The following is a 14335-nucleotide window of genomic DNA, read 5'->3' as shown; positions in this document are numbered from 1 at the left end:
TCTTAGATGATTTTATCAATCAATTAATCTTTCACAAGACTATTTAGGTTCGTAATTAGGCTTGCAGTTTTACAAGCTAAGCTTGTGGTTTTATTAATATGCAAAAAGAAAAATTATTATTACTATTATTATTATTATTATTATTGTTGTTGTTATTAAGAGCTTCTCGAAAAAGAATAATTGATTTTTAAAAATCGCTTAAGAACTTTTGTTCAATCCACCCGTTAAATCGATCATCATCCCCACTCTTCCCCGTCCTTGTCGCCATCTTTCTATTTCGGTCTCGTTGCGTTAAATATGTACTTCAGAAAAAATATTTCCTTCGATAATATGCGCATCCGTGTCTCACGATGAGATAAAATCGTTATAAAAAATACAAGAAAAATTATATAAGAGATAAACAACACGCTTGTGTGTGTTTCCCTACACACCTTTTAACTAGTTCCATATTTGCTGCTTTCGAATGTACCTCGTCTGAAAAAGTAACTAAACTCCAGTAAGGATTGCTTGTCTATATTACTTAAGTTCCCATTATATTTATATAATGGCCTACACTGAGGCAATTTCGAGCAGACTTGAATTAATCGTCTAAGATATTCCTCGAGTTGTTTTCTACGTTGCCGTGCGACCACTTCGTTTCTCGGAAAGAAAAGTCGAGGAGGAAAACGTATTCCTGCTACCTGCAAAAATAAACAAAACAGGTTTCATATACACAAGATGTTTCATTAATAGGCCAAATATCCTATTTATTTTCGAAGTTGTTAATCAAAAGAAGAAAAAGACAAGTTATTACGATGCATCTGACGATGATAAGAAAAATTTTATCGATATCAATTAATTTTAATTAAGAATCGATAAATGATATTATGTAATTCAAGATCATGATGTCATAGGTCGTTGAACCCCTCCTGATATCGATTATCTTGAAATGGCATTTAAAATGATTTTGAAGGGAGATATTTTTTTATACGATACATATGTATGTGAGACCAAAAGGTTTTCAAGTGATTTTAAAAATTAATTTTTTTTTTTTTCGAGATTTTTTAAGCTACTTCTTTTTTTCCTTTTCAAATCGTAAAATCTAGAAGAACTTTTGACCCACTTTGTGTACGATTTATGACGTTTATATATATATATATATATATATATATATATATATATATATAAATTTGTTTGATTTATTAGAATGAATGGAAGAAAAATGATGTATACCTTACAACCATATTTCTTACTCATCGAAATATACAATTCTCGAAAGGTTCTATATCTTCTTAGCAACGTCCAAGTGTCATCTTGCGCTACGATTCGTACTTCGTATTCATAATGACTGTAAGTACCAGCTCCACGTATCACGTACGAAGGTACGCTGATGATCATGTTGATCACGTTATCACAATCACCATCGTTTCCTATTAAAGATGGTAGAGACCTCGTAATTGTTAAAGAATAAGGACTGCTCAAACGATCGCTACGATTTTGACTCTAAAAAATATAAAAATGATTGATATTATTATTATTTTATATATAATGTTTATCTTACAAAAAAACGTGTGTGTATATTATAAATTTTTATTATCTGATATTATATATAATATTATACTATAATATAATATATAATGTTATTTTATAATATATATATTACACACACACACATGTATATATAAAAATCTATTTATATAAAATTTAGGATTAAGTATGATAACACCCTAAACATGCATATCACTTTGAAAAGAGAAACTGTAAAAGTTCTTTTTTTTGTTTAATATTTATCACTACATTTCTATTAATAGAAACACATTTATACGGAAATATGCTACAACGTTGGTAGAGAAAGGTACAGATGTTCTATGACATGACCATCCAAGGTCATTTGATTTAACTATGCGTGACTACTTTCTTTTCATGCGAGGGAGTAAAGGGGAGCATATAAAGGATCGCGTGTATACATGTACCGCCTTTGTGCCATGTGATATAGAGCGGAGAACACAAGTAGAGAATTCAAGAAGCGGGCTGTTATGGTGTCACAAAGTATATGCCGGAAAGGGTATGACAAGAGTTGGATTACCATGTGGACATCTGCTAACTCATATGTTGTTCATATAATCGAATCTTTATAATGCGATATACTTCAACTTTTTCTTTCTTTTTTCTTCCTTTCTTTTTAAAAATGATATGCACGTGAAAGTTATATATACGTATATAGTACTTGTGCAATCAAGGACCATTTAAAGTGTTACCAAATTATAAATATAATGTATAGTTCGATTAGAAAAAAAAAAAAAAAAAAAGAGAGAGAGAGAGAACTTACGGTTAGGTAGACCGTAGAATAGCCACGCCCGGAGGATATTCTCGAGACCATTGACTCTGAAGAAACATTTTCTTCGTTATTAGGCCTATTGTTTCTAAATAGATGAGATCTGGTTGTAGCTACGGTCAAAAGGGTTGCAGAATTATTCGTAGACGTTATGTCGCGATATGAATTGGTATCAATTTGCGTACGATCATCGCCGTCGCCATTGCCGGCGCCATTACCGCCGCCATTACCGGCGCCATTACCGGCGCCATTATTCGTCGATAATCTATCCTCGTTATTTAGAAAAGATTTTGGATTTTTACGTTCGTCCTCCAACAACGATACCTCCAATTCGATCTGTTGCTTTTGAAGATCTTGAAGGATCGATATTTGACGATTAAGATCCTCTTTCGAGGGTGTACTCGCTTCGAGACATCTCATAACCATCATACGTTGACGTGCTATTCTTTGGTTCAATCTCTTCATAGCCGGATTCGATTGAATCGGAGATTCCAACGAATCCTGCAATATCTCATCGTCGTTTTCCATTGTTGAATTTGTAATTGAACGTGTATTCAACGTATCATTGTCATCCTTTAGAATCTCAGTATTACTGGTACTCTCATTGGAAGACTTCCTTTCAATTTCCTTCTTCGATTTTCTACGTTTTTCTTCTTCTATTTTTACTTCTTTTTCCTCTTTTTTAACATTTGAATACAAATTTGTTGAACAACATTCACCGTTGGCTAATTCTTCTTCCTCTTCCTCTTCTTCTTCATCTTCTTCTTCTTCCTCTTCTCCTTCCTCCTCCTCCTCATTCACATCTTCCTCATCCTCTTCTTTCTTCTTCGCTTCCTTATCACTCATTTCTCTTTCTAATTTCTCTTGATTATGTTCGTCGATCTTGTGAAATAGGAGTCGCGGCTCCGGGGAATCACCGGCTGCTGTGTGAAATGTTTCAGCGGTATCTACGGAACTTGGAATATTCTGAGGTAGAATACTAAGGACCGAAGCTATTTGCAATTTTCTATTGCAACTATCCTGAAATGATTTCAATTCGCAACCGGATATCATCTCGTCACCGCTCGACGATTTTTCACCAGGTGAGGCCGGCAATGCTCGTTTCAGATTCAACGATAAGCTTTGCTTTCGCCGGACTATTTCTTCCAATTGTTCTTGAGATCTTCTAGCTAAGAACACTTTCTTCTCCGTAGTTCCATCACCTTCAAGCTAAAATATCGATCGATCATCGTAAAACAATTCCCTTTTTATATATCTTTTTTTTTCTCAACAACAACAACAAATCTCTTTCTCTATCTCTCTCTTCTCTACTCACTTCTAAATTATATATGTGCTTTTGCTTCTTAGCTATCTCCATCAATTCCTCTTCCATTTTGTCCACTTTGCTCTGATGCTCGTTTAATGACTTCATCTTGCTTTGTAATTCTGTTTCCAGAACGGCCAATTCCTTTTTCTATCAAGATTTTCATTATTAGATCTATGTGTTAACGTTTTAAAATATAATTACAACTTCTAAAGCTTTCCTAATTTCTTTTTTTTTCTCTTTGTTCTTTCATTTATATATATAAAAAAAAAAAAATTAAAAAAAGAAAAATAAAAAAGAAATTAAACTACTTACACCAGGAAACAGAAACTGTTCTCACTGCTCAAATATTTTTCACATAGTCGACGCCACGATTGCATGGTAACTGTGAACGATTCTTATCCACTGAAAAATTGCTGGTGCAAGAGAGAAAGAGAGAGAGAGAGAGAGAGAGAGAAAGAGAGAGTAACACGATTGGAAAATGAACGACCACGAAGTTTCTTCACGATCAACAACAACACAACTTTCGCAGTGATTCCTCCTGCTCTCTACTACTCGTCTGACCTTGCAGCATCTTATGGATTTTTACTTTTTCCCAACGGTGAAGGACATTATACGTGGTCGTTCATTTTCCAATCATATCGTTCTTTCTTGCATCAGTGATTTTTTAATGAAAACAAATCCCTAAAGAATTGTCCATAGCGACTATACCAATTATCACGTCGACCTTGTTAAATATATATATATATATATATATATATATATATATATATATATATACATGTATAGAATGATTATGTTGAGGATAGACATGTAATTTCAATTTTCTGATGTCAGTAGTAACTTCTCAGAAAAGAAAAGAAATAAGAAAATAAATAAGAAATCCTTAGAGCTCAAATGATCGGATATACTTACATGATGATTGACAAGTTCTCTGACAGCATCGACACATTTCTCATCGTTCAAACTGGACCAGGATTCTGGCAAACTTCCATCGCTTCCACCACCGTCGTCCGTCTGAAATAATAAAAATTATTTTAAATAAAATCATATCTCTAATAATCGATTAAGAAATTAAATCTCGATGACCTCATTCAATAACCATTACAAAATCGGAGGATGTTAATAAAAATAATTAAAAGATTAGCAAAAATATATATAGGTATATATATATATATATATATAAATATGTAAAAACAAATAGCGTGAAAGATCTTTTATTTTTAGTAAATACATGCAACGACATAATTACACACACGTGTTAATTTAAAAGACAAAAAAAAGAATATATTTATTTATATATATATATATATATCGATACACACACGCACACACACATACATATATATATATATATATATATATATATGTATGTATGTATATCTATCTCTGTTTAACGTAGATCTTACCTTTTCCCATCGATGATGTAATCTATGCGAACGTTCGTGACTATTCGTAAATTCTTGTAACTGACGATGCTTGGACTGCAATGTAGTGCGTAGAGAGGCGACTTCTCTACACAAACTTTCTACCTGGGTACGATACACAATACATCTATGCGTTAACAAAACATAATTGGAAAGAAATCATATGTAAAATGCCACTGGATATTATAGTTATATAGTTATATATCTAATGTATTAATATATCAATTAGCTACTATAAATAGCTCTACCTACCACAGCTTTGTTTTGTTTGTTTGTTTTTTTTTTTTTTTATTATATATAAACAGGACGAATTTTTTTATGGATTAAAAAAAGAAAAAAAGAAAAAAGAGAATGCATATATATATATATATATATATATAAATATAAATATGCCCATCACATTTTTGGTGCATTTATTGCAGACAATTGGAGGTGCATATAAAATATTTGTCAAATATTTATGAGATATTGATTGTAATGTTCTTGTTATTATTATCGGTGCAACCTTGACATAAGAGTTAGAAGATGATGGATTAATGAAAAAAAAAATATATATATATATATATATGTATATATATATAAAATAAAAGAGGAAAGGAAAAAAAGAGATCGTGCGCTTTATTGTTATTATTACATTACCTTTGAGATGTTTTAACACGTGGTGTACGTAAGATTGACCCCATAAATGAATAAAAGAAACAAGAACGAACAACTAATATTTTGGGTTTGTTAATCAGGATTGCGTTAATTTTCAATCATTGTGTAATACTTATAAGCTACATGAGAGAACGATAACAGTGTGAGTATATATAAATATACGTACATATATATATGTGTATGTATATGTATGTATGTATGTATATATATATATGTATATATGTAAAACGTGCAAAAGAAAAAACATTTCATAGAAGATCGATAGCCAATTTGTACAGTGAGAAAAATTTATTAATCAACAATAATAATATGGTAGTAATAATAATAATAATAATAATAATAATAATAATAATAATAATAATAATAATAATAATAATAATAATAATAATAATAATAGTATTAGTAATCAATCGTAATAATTAATAATAATAATAATAATAATAGTAATAATAATAATAATAATATTAATAGCGACGATATTAATAATAGTAATAATAATCATAATTAATAATATTAATAATAATAAATCGTTACAGAATAATAATTCTTTCCTTCTCGCATAACAAACCCATAGAGACATTCTAATATTATCTATCTATATAGAACAACAAGGCCAACATTTTATATATATATACAAAAATCAAATATATATTCTTTCTTAATTAAAATGATCAAACTCGTGTGCTGTATATATATATATATATATATATATATACATATATATATATATATTTAAAATAAAATACTTATATATTTAACAATCCACGGAATGACATTTCTCCGGCAATACCCCTCCTCAGCACCGGAAGCCTACGAATGGTATATTCAGCCGTATTTGCAATTAAGAACTATCGCATGTCTCTCTTTCCCTCTCTCTCTCTCTCTCTCCCTCTCTCTCTCTCTCTCTTTCTCTCTCTCTCTCTCTCTCTCTCTTTTTTTATGTTAGAACTACCAGAAACAATTAGTCATTTTTCAAAAATTATAATATTAATAATAATAATAATAATAATAATAATAATAATAATAATAATAATAATAAGGAAAACACCAAAAAAAAAAAAGATAAAATAAAAACAACTAAAAAAAAAAGAAGAAAAAATAAACAAAAAATCACGTCGATACCTAAGACCCGCATAGGAATCAAATAAATAATCACACGACTGAAAGAGTTTACAAATATTTCTCTTCGTATGAAGAACACACGACACAAACTCTTTTAATTATGGCAGTTGATCATTCATAATCCTGCTATATTTGATTAAATATTAATATACTCTCTACATATAGACAGTATAATATATTCAGAAGTCTGTTTATTGTTTAACCCGTAACTGGCAAGCTTAAGTATGTTATATAGTGTTATATAGTTCTCCCTCCACTCCCATCTCCTTCGCCTCCCTCCCTCCCTTCCTCCCCTCCCCGCACCAAATTCAACAATTGATTTTTCTGGTGTTTTCAGCTCGATACTTGTTGAAACAAATTATATAATGTTCTTTTTTGTTCCTTAGAATTTATTTTTAGGTTTTGTTTTTTCTTCTTTTCATCAGACGATTTAAATCGACTAGTTAACTCATCCCCTCTCCATAACTTTTTTCATTATTATTATATTTCTTTTTTAAATTACCTATAAAGTTCTGAACGTTTCTATGGGGTCCTATAAACTCCATCGTAATATACATATAATAAAATTTCCATCATACCAGTTAAGGGTTAAAGAATTCACGAAGTTAAAAGGCACCTTTTGAATAAGATCTAAGTAGTTACAAATGCTACTTTAATACTCGACACCGCTTCTTCTTTTTTCTTTTCTTTTTTCTTTTTTTATTCAAAAACAAGGAAAAGAAAGAAAAAAATAAAGGGATAGGCAGACAGACAAATAGATAAATAGATAGATAAATAGATAGATAGATAGATAGATAGAAAGTGAGAAAAGAACAAAAAATAATAAAAAGAGTGATTTGAAAACTGTGCAAATATCACATGTTTAAAGGACAAACGTGCGAGTATATGATGATGTTGCCAGACAAGCAAATAAGGACACCGAGAGCAATGAGGACCAGATAGAAGTGATACTTGACCGATATAACATGTAAATCCGCTGATGGTGCATCCGAGGAGTCACTTACTTGCGTCATTTCGTCGCGCCTTTCTTGTTCCAGGATCTGACGACGCGTACGTAGTTCACGTTGCCTGGATTCGAGACTAGCAATAGCATCGGCCCATTCCTTCCACTGTGCGCCCCATTCTCTCTCTAAATCACGTTGAGCACCTTCGAGAGCTTCTCTCCTGGCTGCCCATCTTTCCTCGCGTTCTTCCTGTTCTCTCTAATTGTAAATGAAATAAAAATTATAGAGTAGGCTGACGTTGTTGGTAGGACATGGGTATACAGAGGGAAGGACAAGAAGAAGAAGAAGAAGAAAAAAAAACAAAAAAAGAAACACCATGATAACTTCGCAAAGGTATCCATTTCGAGATTATTAGAATAGGAGGACCAACCTTGAAATCTTCCTTCTCTTTAATCAAAGCTGCCTTTTGTTGTTCCAATTCCTCCAAGGCACGAAGATCCTCGCTAGAGTTCAAAAGATTATCGCTCGAGGAAGATGCGTGAAGATCCGAAACGCTCCAGCTCAAGAGAGACAATCTTGAAAGATTGACCACCGTAGATTGAAGATTTCCATTCCCTGTACCACCCTCTTTCCTTAGCTTAGCCGCTTCCGCTGGATCGTTGTAACGGAACATGTTGTTCCTACCCAATAGGATGATACAACCTTGTGACAATCTCGTTGGCTTGTCAACTTGGGCGGTGTTGATCCAGCAGTGCGGGGAAAGAGGGTGTAGGGTAGCTACACCACCGTCCAGCTCCACTACGCAGTGTTCCGACTCGACGTCCGGACCGGTCAAGACAATGTCCTATTTAATTAGACGAGATAATTTTTCAGCTAAACCGAATTAAGGGGAAATGGGGGGAGAGCGATCAAGAATTCGAGGAGGAATTGCGAGTGTCTATTGCTAATCGAAATCTTGCTACCTGCGTGGTAGCAGCCTCCTCGGTTCCAACTAACGTTTTTCCCTCTTTCAGATGATAAAGGGTTACGCCGGTACTAAGTAGATCGTCGTCTATACCAACGAGATGTGGCATCTCCGAATCGAGAACAACGCCTACACCGCTCTTACGTAGACCGAGGGCTTTCTGTTCCTGAAGAATTTGTTGAGTCTCACGCCACTTTTCCGTCCATTCCTCCGTGAGCACCTTTTCTTGCTCTTGTTTCTCATGAATTTGTGCCAACAATATCTGAGGCGGTCTTTCTATGCTCTGTACAAATATCAAGATTTGATAGGTATGATATATAGAATCCTTTTAACCATTCAAAATATACTTGACCAATCATTTTTAAATTATTCCCATATACTTATATGTGTATGTGTGTGTGTATATATATATACATATATATATACTTGCCATATCCTTGCCGATGAGAGACTTCAATTTCTGTATTTCCTCTCTTAATTCTCTAATCAACTTAACGTTCGGATCCTCGTTGATGGTAGGCTTATTGATAATATTCTTCGCTCTGTTAGCGTACCTTAAGGTGCTCAGCGTTTCCCCATAGTTACAATCCGCCGGACTGATGGCAGCTATCATGATAGTCTTCGAATTCCCACCGAGAGAGTCCTTCAATAACCATGTTAGGACGCTATCGCGATATGGTATGAAGACATTGCGTTTGGAGGAAGACGTGTCTCCCGATGAGCTAACCTCGGCCAATGCCGATATCACAGATCCTAATGTCACCAGTGATTTATTGATATGTGCACCCTCCTTCAGTCGTTGTCCCGTTGCTCCGGTCGCGTTTGCACGTTCGCTAGAGAATAGAATAGAAGAGAGAGAGAGAGAGAGAGAGAGAGAGAATGAAAGATAGAAATAGAAATTTACTTCATATCTTTCATAATCAATTTCGTCATTCTATTTTCATTTAATATTTTTCCGTTTCTTCGCTTTTCTTTTTCTTTCTTATACTCTTATTTTCTTTTTTTAGTTTTTGAAGAACTACCTTCCAGCCAAGTCGACAAGGTGCACCTTCGAAACTGTCTCCGACGGCATATTGCCTTCCGATAATCCGGCTTGTACGAAAGTTATTGTAAATATCGCGTGACTCCTGCTACTAACGTCGTTCATATTTGTGCTAGCCGTAGTCCTGTGCGTATTACCTCTGACCATGCATTCCTATTAAAATATATTCTACATTAATACCTATAATATCTTTTGATACAAAATATTTTTTATCGATGTCGAAAAATAATTGCGGTTTTTATCATTTTTTATCTCGTTAGAGAGTCTTCGTTAACGTAAAAACCGCAGTTATTATCTTTTCCCTATCACTTCTATCTGATATATTACAACTTAATTCTTCTTAAAATTATCATTTTATTTATTTATTTATTTATTTTTTTTATTAACCTGTATATCCGAATAATCATAGACCAAATGACTCGATAAATCTTGAACGTATGGACCACGTTTTGGATGTTCTCGTACTCTAAGTGAATGAGATTGCGTTTGATCTATCCTTAATAAATCCTTCACTCTTTCATTATGTATTTCTAGAAAGGACACTTCCGTCCTATAAGATGCTCCACTTTCTTTACCGGCGGCCATCCTCGCAAATAACGTCTTGCAGATTCTCGGTATTAAACCCTGTGACTCCTAATGGTGTTTACAAATATTATTTACTTGAACCCAGCAAATTTATACGTAGGCATTTAAGAGATACGAATAAATAGGATAGAACAAAAAGTTCCTAGAACGGGGGTAGAAAAGTGTTCTTAGGTGAATTTAAAAAAAAATATATATATATATATAAAAAAAAAAAACAAATCGATTTACCATAACAATTTTTTTCTAATTTTTAAAAGCTGATTCGTTTCTTTTTATTTATCTCTCAGATTTTTGTCAGATTACAAGCTTAAAATATCTGGTAACAAATGTGTTGTTTTTTCTTTTTTTTTTTTTTCTATTATTAATTACCCAGTTACACTTTTGGTCCCTGGAATCAAGAAACCTATTGCTCGATCCACTGTATATATTCATGTATTATTAAATAATATTTTCAATTTCACACATTACCGGTGTACCCATCATCGTAAAAGTTTTTCCAGATCCTGTCTGGCCGTAGGCAAATACGCAGGCATTATAACCTTCGAAGGCACTTTCTATAACGTCCGTACCAAGATCATAGAAAACCTAAAAAAAAAAAAAAAAAAAGAAAAAAAAAAGAAAAATAAAACGAAAGAAAAAGCAATCTTATCTCTCGAATCGATCACGATGATTCAATAAAATCGAAATTATTAATAATTTCATAATGTACTCTAACAAATGTTCATATTATAAACAAATGAAATTCATATTCAACGCGATACGATAATTGATATTGTAATAAGGATTATCAATAATCGTGAATAATTTCGATTATTTATAATTTAACAAATGATTTTTGTTAAGGTTAAATTTGATATAATCACCTCTTCTTGGGAGGAATAATTTTCGTCGGTCAGATCAAAGGACCAATACGAATGATCGAACGTGAAGTCCTTGTATTTCTCTCGATCGATTTCCTTGCAGGTACCCGGTGTCTAAGAAAAAAAATATATTTTTTTTTCCCCCAAACAATTCTTATAATATTCGAACAATTTATTTACGTAATCTGTTTTTTTTTTTTACATGCATATATGTATTATCGATATGATCGAATCGATTGTTAAATTGCGTTGACAATCGAAACAATAATGCTTAGAAATTTGAATTATTTTGACGCAGTTAATACAAACACACTAAAGAATCGAACGATTTAATATTACGCGCCAATTCGTACGAATTTCTTTTTTTCTTTTTTTCTAAACATTTCTTTAGCTAACTTCAGAACATTTCCATTAGAACGATTAGATTTTTAATGTTGAAAATTTCTGTTTGAAATCTTATCGACGATACATTTTCTATATGCTCGTATATTAAAAAATATGTTTCAACAAAAAGATTTAAAGAAATTAATATGATGTTATTTTTAGGTTAGAATTGGAAAGATCGATTGACGGGATAATAGGTGTGACGCTAGGAACTAAAAAATAAAGAGAAAATCGAACGTTTATCGAGCAAACTAATTCGTTTCGAACGTCGAAGTTTGATTCAATGAAGAGAAAATGGAATATGAAAGGAAATAAAGCAAAACGAGAAAAACCGATGGACAATAATAATAATGAGGTATCGCGTTGTCGTAGAGTTTAGGAACAAGCGAGTAACGTAAAATACTTTAATGAACCAGTCGGTAAAGTAGTTCTTTTTTATGCTTGTGAAAAAATATAAAAAGTTATTCATGTATTATATATATATACACATACATTAGTATAAAATATTAATTATTGATTATATATATATATTTTAGTCATAGTATTAACACATTGACGTCGTTTAGAGTCGCACTTTACACAAAATTTAACAAAATTCGTATATTTTGTTTCAATCACGTTACGTTAGAAAAAAAACTACTATAACTTTTAAAATGAATGATATTTTTCAAAAACTTTGAAATATTTAGTAATTTATCATTCCGACTTTTGTTAAAAATAAAAAATTTATTTAATCTTTCCAGTAATATAATATTTCTTCTTTGATATGATATATTTGAAAACAATTGTCAAGATGTAAGGAATATTTTTTTGTCCTATCAATATTTATGATGAATTTTTGTCTTATCAAATGTTTATGATTATGACAGAGATAGAGATCTGCCGTTAGCGATTACATTCAGGAGAAAAAGATCAAGTATCTAACATATTGTTCTAATGTATACATAAGATCCAGTGTCAATAATCAAGAGATAAAAAAGAAAGTTCGAACATATACAATTTTTCTAATTTTTTTATTTTGGTATTTATGCAGAGAACGTGATTTATTTATAGTTCTTTTTTTTTCAGATAGATACATGAAAATTTCAATGACGCATTTTCACGTCATCCGGTCCCTAGTAAAAAATAAGGATGACTTATATGTGAATCATTCAACGCCAATGTATTAATAATAATTAATATTTTATCTATAGTAATCAAATGTGTAATAATATATATTGTAATAATAATAGTATATTATAATCTCTCCTGTTCTGATTTATAATATATATATATATATATATATATATATATATACTCACACGATTTTTATTATTAATACAAATATATATATATATATAATGTATTTAATTTAATAAATAATTCTATATATAATATTAAATATATATTATATTAAATATATAAATATATATATATATATATTTGTATGCACATAAGACTATAAAAAATTGTCGAGGTTATATGCCATCTACGTTATCTTTATTAGATAAATTTTTCTTATAATATAAACGAATAAAATAAAAAGAGAAAAAGACACAGAAAAAAGGAAAGAAAAAAGAAAAGAAGATCTTATAGATCATCCACAAAGTTACTCTGCTCGTGATTTTCTCACTTTCTCCTATTAGTGGCGAGTACTCGTATCCTATTCGTTGAATTCCAATATAAGAGATCTCGAATAACGACGAGAGAGTATGTACACACATACACAAGTATATGTGTATTATGACACGAGAAATAGAAAGAAGAAGAGATACGTATATAGTACGAGTATATATATATATACATATATATATATATATATATATGATGTAACATGAAACACATAACGATAAGTAACAAGTCGTCGTGGTCAAACGGAAAAGCAAAACAGAGAGATGCAGATAACCGATGAACGCGTGGTAGAAATTATTTGTCAGTCAAAGAAAACGAAAAAGAAGGACAAATATAAATAAACAAAAAATGTTTGTTTCGATATACGTTGTATACTTAAGCAAATCGGACGGTTTATCGAAAAAAAAAAAAAAAAAAAAAGAAATGAATTTCTTTTAATGCTGTGTGTGTGTGTGTGTGTGTGTATGCATGTGGTGCGTATGGATCAAAGTACGAAATTTTTCTACAAAAGTCTTAACCAATAATATTTCATCGATTCGAAATCTATATAGAATAACGAAAACGTTAAGTAGAACGACAAGTTAACCTAAAACGAGAATAGGTTGAATATTATTGGAAAAAATATAATAGATTCGGTGGTTGCAATTGAAAATGCATTAAAGTGCAACGAAGTTAGAGACGTATCCGTCTTGAAAGGAAGGCGAGAGTCGTTAACCTCGATTATTAATAACAGTTCTTGGATCGTGCAAAAGAGAGAAAAACAAGAGAGACAGAGACAGAGACAGAGAGAGACAGAGAGAGAGAGAGAGAGAGAGAGAGAGAGAGAAAGAGAGAGAGAGAGAGAGAAAGAGAGAAGAAAAGTCGGCCCTCGTCGAGTTTGACCCGTTATCGTATATACATACATACATATATATAATATATATCATCCATATATATACGTACATAATATATACATAATACTTATCGTACATATATACATATATATATATAAAATATATTTATAATATATATATCATCCCTATATAAATATATAATATATATCATTTATATATATTTATATAATATACATTATCTAAATATATATATATATATATATATATATATTATATAAAAGAAAGAAAA

At 31.3% G+C, this 14335-nt stretch overlaps 1 protein-coding gene across 3 annotated transcripts in view; it reads right to left on the bottom strand.

The window, feature by feature from the left end:
- Nucleotides 1-112: 112 nt before the first annotated feature.
- LOC122636993 (kinesin-like protein Klp98A) overlaps nt 113-14335 on the bottom strand; it is a 15602-nt gene continuing 1379 nt past the window's right edge. For 2 of the 3 annotated variants that reach the window (XM_043828758.1, XM_043828761.1), the window contains 14 exons: nt 11222-11332; nt 10827-10943; nt 10161-10406; nt 9754-9926; nt 9162-9564; nt 8730-9014; nt 8198-8611; nt 7828-8025; nt 5027-5149; nt 4533-4634; nt 3630-3767; nt 2309-3523; nt 1213-1482; nt 113-680 (listed from right to left, as the gene is read on the bottom strand). In XM_043828758.1, the coding sequence (XP_043684693.1) occupies nt 435-680; nt 1213-1482; nt 2309-3523; nt 3630-3767; nt 4533-4634; nt 5027-5149; nt 7828-8025; nt 8198-8611; nt 8730-9014; nt 9162-9564; nt 9754-9926; nt 10161-10406; nt 10827-10943; nt 11222-11332 (4041 nt within the window). In that variant the 3' untranslated portion in view covers nt 113-434. The remainder of the gene's footprint in view (nt 681-1212; nt 1483-2308; nt 3524-3629; nt 3768-4532; nt 4635-5026; nt 5150-7827; nt 8026-8197; nt 8612-8729; nt 9015-9161; nt 9565-9753; nt 9927-10160; nt 10407-10826; nt 10944-11221; nt 11333-14335) is intronic. The other variant, XM_043828759.1, reaches the window with a different exon arrangement.

Source organism: Vespula pensylvanica, chromosome 24 (genome assembly GCF_014466175.1).
Source record: "Vespula pensylvanica isolate Volc-1 chromosome 24, ASM1446617v1, whole genome shotgun sequence".
Lineage (NCBI taxonomy): Eukaryota > Metazoa > Arthropoda > Insecta > Hymenoptera > Vespidae > Vespula > Vespula pensylvanica.
The sequence above is the reverse complement of the archived record's forward strand: the minus strand, read 5'-3'. Positions and strand labels throughout refer to the sequence as shown.